Genomic DNA, 6,083 nt, shown 5'->3' on the forward strand with positions numbered 1-6,083 from the left:
AGGACTCTTATCTAGCATCCAGCTGAAGAGACAATAAAGATGCATGCCCAAGGGTGGAGTCTTCCCAACCTCCCTTGTTGCAGCTTCCCTCCCCAGGCCCCTACAGTAAAGCACAAAGGAAGGTAGGTGCAGTGAGCTTTATTGATGGTATTCAAGAGTAGGGCTCCCTGTGCCCCTCCCGCTACTCTGGGGGTCTGGGATGGAAACTGTGAAGGAGATGCTCAGTGTCAGGGGCCGAGTTGGGACGGGACTCCTCAGCAGGGCCTCTCTCTTGCTCGTGTCCTTGCTGGGGTGGGTGATTGGGGCTTCTTACTCCTTGGAGGCCATGTAGGCCATGAGGTCCACCACCCTGTTGCTGTAGCCGAACTCATTGTCATACCTAGATCGCATTGAGAGGACTGTTAGCGAGGGCTGCTTTGCTAGACACCAGAGGGCACCAAACCCTGTCACTCCACCGCACCCTCCCCCACATACCAGGAAATGAGCTTTACAAAGTTGTCATTGAGGGCAATGCCAGCCCCAGCATCAAAGGTGGAAGAGTGGGAGTCGCTGTTAAAGTCACAGGAGACAACCTGGTCCTCAGTGTAGCCCAGGATGCCCTTTAGTGGGCCCTCGGATGCCTGCTTCACCACCTTCTTGATGTCATCATACTTAGCCTGGGAAGGGCAAAATCAAGGTGACTACTTATTTGCGCCCCCACCTCACCATTACACCGGAGACAACCCCAGCACAACCCAAACATACAGGTTTCTGCAGTCGGCATGTCAGATCCACGACAGACACGTTGGGGGTAGGAACTCGGAAGGCCATGCCAGTGAGCTTCCTGCAGACACAGGGAGATTTGGTCAGGCCAGCTTATCACTACCCTCCAACCCCACCCCACTGCCTGTGCAGCAAAACCTCACCCGTTCAGCTCTGGGATGACCTTGCCCACAGCCTTGGCAGCACCAGTGGATGCAGGGATGATGTTCTGGGCAGCCCCACGGCCATCACGCCAGAGCTTTCCAGAGGGACCATCCACGGTCTTCTGGGTAGCAGTGATGGCGTGGACTGTGGTCTGGAAAACATGGAGGCAATGAGTCAAGTCTTGCTTGCTACCCCCAACCCAAAAGGGATGAGTAGAGAGAATGACCCTGCTCATGGCAGGGCAGAAAACGCACTGTCTACATACCATGAGTCCTTCCACGATGCCGAAGTTGTCATGGATGACCTTGGCCAGGGGGGCTAAGCAGTTGGTGGTGCAGGAAGCATTGCTGACAATCTTGAGCGAGTTGTCATACTTCTCATGGTTCACACCCATCACAAACATGGGGGCATCGGCGGAAGGGGCAGAGATGATCACCCTTTTGGCCCCACCCTTCAAGTGGGCCTGTAGAGGAGAAGTTGATTTCAGACACGGCACTTCCTTCTCAGGCCCCAGCATAGAGGGGTTCCCACCCACTTCAGCTTTCCGGACACTTACCCCGGCCTTCTCCATGGTGGTGAAGACACCGGTGGACTCCACAACATACTCGGCACCGGCATCGCCCCATTTGATGTTGGCGGGATCTCGCCTGAAAGTGGGGGAGCAGGACAAAGTTCATGGACAGGAGTGCGACGTACCAGACAGTGGCGTCCCATCCCAGGCAGCCCCTCTAACCACCCCATCTAGTTTCCACACGTACTCCTGGAAGATGGTGATGGGCTTGCCGTTGATGACCAGCTTCCCGTTCTCAGCCTTGACTGTGCCGTTGAACTTGCCGTGGGTAGAGTCATACTGGAACATGTAGACCATGTAGTTGAGGTCAATGAAGGGGTCATTGATGGCCACAATCTCCACTTTGCCACTGTTGAAGGCAGCCCTGCAAACCAGGCGCCCAATACGGCCAAATCTGAGGGCAAGAAAAAAGGCGAGCTGGGATCAGAGAACGCCTCGTGGGTCTGTGGTAGGCACCAGGCCAACCCACGCGCTTCAGAAAGCAGAATGCGGTTGTCCCATAGGTGTGGAAAGCGCACAGCAGCCAGTTATACACATCATAACAAAGGCAGTTTTTATGGAGATTCAACAGCATTAGAACGGGAGCATGAAACCTCTGCTTTGCTCAGAATTTCCTTTGATAAAGCTGGCTAAATGCTTACCTGTAGAACCCTAACATTCATTGCCCCCAACCTTCCCCAAAAGTCTAATTTCATCTTCCTTGAGCAACCCCAGACTGCTGGGGCTTTTACTCCACGGCCATAAAGTGGTGCTTCCTTTCCTGTCCAAGAGGTGATTGGGCTCAAAGCCTTGTCTAGCACCCACCCAAGCCACCTCAAGTCTCTTAAGAAGTGGCAAGTGCCCAGTCTGGGCACAGACGCAGCACATGCCATCCATCCCCCCCACCACCCATGCCTGGGGAAGCTTGTTCCAGCCTGGCCCGGCTTCAGGCTACTCCCCCTGGTCAGGACAGACTTGTGCACTCAGCATCACCAAGCTCAAAGGGCAAGGGTAAAGGTCAGAATGAGCAGGCGGGGTCAGCCCACCTGTTTCCTGCAAAGTCCCTCCCACTACAGGAAAAAAAAAAAAAACACCAAAAATCCAGTGGCTTCCCAAGCCCCAATCCCAGGGCTGATTTGCAAAACACCTGTCTTTCCTAGCTGAAAATCAGAGCAGGAAGAACAGATGTGTGTAGGGGCCAGCAGGGTGGTGAGCCGAGTTCAGACCCCAATACAGAAAGGTCAGCCAGCTAAATTTAACTTCAGATTAGGGTGGAGTGGGGAGATCTGGTTTCTGAAGGATGGAATGGGGAGAAGGGCAGCATCCTGAGGTTCCGAAGACACCCAATCCTTTCAGTGACCTTTACAGCCTTGGCCTATAGGGTTTGGGTCAGTGTTAGGTTCTGATGGGAAGTGAAGGTAACGGAGGGAAGGGGCCGCTACTACCGGAGCCATTTTGTGGTGGAAATTTTTTCTTTTCGGAACCACCATGACTCAGCTCCTCTCCCCCCCTCCCGCACCCCACTTGGCACTACGCCATAACTACCACACCTCTGAGGCTTGGAGGAAGACAAGTGGACCTGTGTAAGTCCGCTAGGAGTCTAAGAAAATAATCTAGAAAATGCATCCTGCCTGAGGTTAAAAAATTAAAAACAAACAAACAAACAAAAAAAAGAAACCAGGCTTGAAGGTTGCTCTAAAGGCCACTAAGATGAGCCGGGTTGAGGCAGAGCTCTCTAAAGAGCACGGAAGCCTTGCATCACCTGGCTTACAGGGCAGAGGAAGACTCCACCCGGCTGAGTGGGAAGGTTAGTCACAGGCTCTGAAGGAGGAAGGCCGAAGGAAAGTTTCCTAACGGTGGTTCATTCATTTCCTTCCCGTTTGCAACATGGCGGCGGCCAGTTACCCCTTAAGGGAAGCCCTTGGGAGATGATGCGCAAAGGCATGCACCTCACATCCCCGGGCCACCGACCGGGAGGAGGGGGTCGGTGGGGGGAGGGGCTCCCCCTCTGCCACGTGACTCCTCAGAGCGCGAAAGTAAAGAAAGAAGCCCCAGCCAGGGGATTAGGGGAATGGATCCTGAGCGGGCGGGGGATGGTCCTCCCATTAAGACTCCGCGCTGCTCATCCCCGCAAGGGCGGAGTTACCGGAGGCGCAACAGCTGGGGGCCGCCAGCACGGGCCCTGGCCAGGTCCGAGCGCTGACCTTGAGGTCTCCTTGGGCGCTGCGGCTACCCCATCCGACTCCCCAGGCTACCGCGAAGCCCGCGGGGTCAGCCAGACCTGCCTACGGGGAGCCCCACCCTAGAACTCACCCGTTCACTCCGACCTTTACCATCGTGTCTCAAGGATGAGGCTGCGGGAGAAGAGAGCGAGGTCAGCGTGGCCCGAGGCGCACCAGGCGGTCGTGTTTCCCCCCCACCCCCGCCGCCACCATTCCCGCCGCGCGCCCCATCACGTCCTCCGCCAGCCCCTGCAATGCGGCGCCCGGGCTCGGCCGGGCGGATCTCGCCCCAGCGCCCCCAGATCCGGCTACCGTGCGCCCGCTCCCCGACTCCCGACCGTCCCTGGCCTCCTGCGGCCCACGCTTGAGTTTGCTTTTCACCTGGCACTGCACGAAGAGATGCGGCTGTCTCTGGAACAGGGAGGAGCAGAGAGCACCGGGGAGGGCTGCAGTCGGTATTTATAGGAACCGGGATGGGGTGGGGGGAGCTGATGACGTGCGCCCCGCCTCCCTCCCTGCTCGTCCAGTCCCAGCTCAAGGGCGCTGAGGCCTGAGCTACGTGCACCCGTAAAGCCGCGAGTAGCTGGGCCTCTTTTTTTTTTTCCTTCCTCCCCCTTCCCCCTTTGGACCCGCCTCGTTTTTGAAATGTGCACGCACCAAGCATGTGGGCTTCGGGCTGGGAGGGGGAGGGGAGCTGAGATTGGCCCGCTGTGGAGGTGACCCGGGGATGGTTCTCGGTATAGGACTGAGGGAATACAGACTATGGACTTAAGGACTAGCGCCCGGTGTGCACCAGGGACATCCAGGGCCCAGAGACCTGAAACTTGCCCCCCCCTAATAAAATGGGAGGACCTTGGGAGCTGCAGGGACGGGGGTGGGGGTGGGAAATGGAGACGTGTGGGTCTGCCCACCGCTGCGCCAACGACCCTCTCTTTATGAGGTTTGAGGATCTTCTCGTTGTTCTTCGGTAGTGACACAGGCCAAAAAAAAAAAAAAAAAGGACAGAAGAAAAGTCCCGAAGAGGGGCGCGGGGGCCACTCTGGCTCCTGCGGGGGTCCTTCGCAGCCCTATTTTCCCATCTTCCTGCCGCCTGGTTTCCATTCTCCTGGGAAAGCGGGCCCCGACTTGTGTACTAGGCTGTGAGGGCAAGGAGGAGGCTAGGGGAGAGTCGTGAAGGGGAGGTTCCTCCGCTCTAGCAGCCTGGAGACCTGATAACTGAGACTTACAAACACTTCTCTGTGCTCAGCAGCTGAGGCCTGTGCTGGGCCCCCGGGGTAAGGACAGCCATCCCTGTTGAGGGTTGGGTTGGAACAGTATCCCTCCTCAGAACGTGAGGGCTGCACGCCCAGGCTAGGAGACACCGTCCCTTTCACCTACTGCAGCCTCAGGGCGGAGAGCTGGACGTGAGGGCGGAAGTCCCTCCCTGTCCTGGGACGTGCCGACTGGCCCTGCAGCCAGGGACTCTCCTTCCTTGGCTGCCCTCGTGGACACAGAGTGAGATCGGAGAGGGGGGAAAGTATTCTGCCCTGAGCCCGAACAGGCAAGCCCCCGGCCTTTTCCCACCAGTGTGAGGGAAGAAACGGATTCTTCGCTCTGAAGGGGAGGGAGGTTGGAAAGGGTCGGGCCTGAGCACATGAAAGGGCTTGGGCGCTCAGCACATGGAGGGCAGGGGCATCCTGGGCCCTCTTTGCTAGGCCAGTGCAATTTGAGACCACTTAGCTCCCTGCTCTTCTAGTAGAAGAGCCTATTGCTAAGTTTAGCTGGCCTGGTGGTAACCTTTGCTTAAAAAGCAGGAAGCACGCTGGGCTGTACCCCAGATCCAGTCCTGCCTGGCTCCTTGCCCTTCTGGGATTGCCCTACCTCTTTAGGGCCCCAGAGCCAAGCTGTGGGAGACCGACAGCCCAGGCTTTCCATGAGCAGGCCAAATGAACAGGATGGAGGGGTGGGGGTGCGCCCAGTGCAGACGCTTCTCACACTCGGCCCTGCCCCCTTTCTGCATTGCCAACAGAAGCTCCATCTGCAGCTTTGACCCTTTTCCCACAGAGAGGTCTCAGGAGCCCCTCATAGTCCTGCCCTAAGCAAAGCATGTTTCTGAGGTCCATTTTCCCTTTTGCCTCATGCCTATCACGTAATTACTGCTCCCCCCGCCACACACATAAGAGCGAGGGAGCATTTCGGAGGCTGTTGTCATGACAGCAGAAACAGCAGAGTGCCTGTTCCAAGTGACTCAGCAGACTGCATGGCTTGCAGCTGAACGGCTGGACCTGCACACCTGGGGGATGGACCTCGTCAACCTACAGAGCTGGTGGGGGCTCATGATTTCTGCCATCAGCCAGCCAGTCATTTGCTAACCTGGAATGAGGTAGGGCACACGGAGGAAGCAAACCCTAGGTCTAGTGTTTCTC

The 6,083-nt window shown here is 57.0% G+C and overlaps 1 protein-coding gene across 1 annotated transcript; it reads right to left on the bottom strand.

The window, feature by feature from the left end:
- Positions 1-122: 122 nt before the first annotated feature.
- Positions 123-4,192, bottom strand: Gapdh (glyceraldehyde-3-phosphate dehydrogenase). Its single transcript, XM_021636934.2, has 9 exons — positions 4,060-4,192; positions 3,770-3,810; positions 1,665-1,871; positions 1,463-1,553; positions 1,172-1,369; positions 906-1,057; positions 745-823; positions 475-656; positions 123-379 (listed from the first exon to the last, which is right to left on the bottom strand). The coding sequence occupies exons 2-9, from the start codon at positions 3,790-3,792 to the stop codon at positions 310-312; spliced, it is 1,002 nt and encodes a 333-aa protein (XP_021492609.1). The 5' UTR covers positions 3,793-3,810; positions 4,060-4,192; the 3' UTR covers positions 123-309.
- Between the last annotated feature and the right edge of the window lie 1,891 nt (positions 4,193-6,083).

The sequence above is a fragment of the Meriones unguiculatus genome, chromosome 5, assembly GCF_030254825.1.
Source record: "Meriones unguiculatus strain TT.TT164.6M chromosome 5, Bangor_MerUng_6.1, whole genome shotgun sequence".
NCBI classification, from domain to species: Eukaryota; Metazoa; Chordata; class Mammalia; order Rodentia; family Muridae; genus Meriones; species Meriones unguiculatus.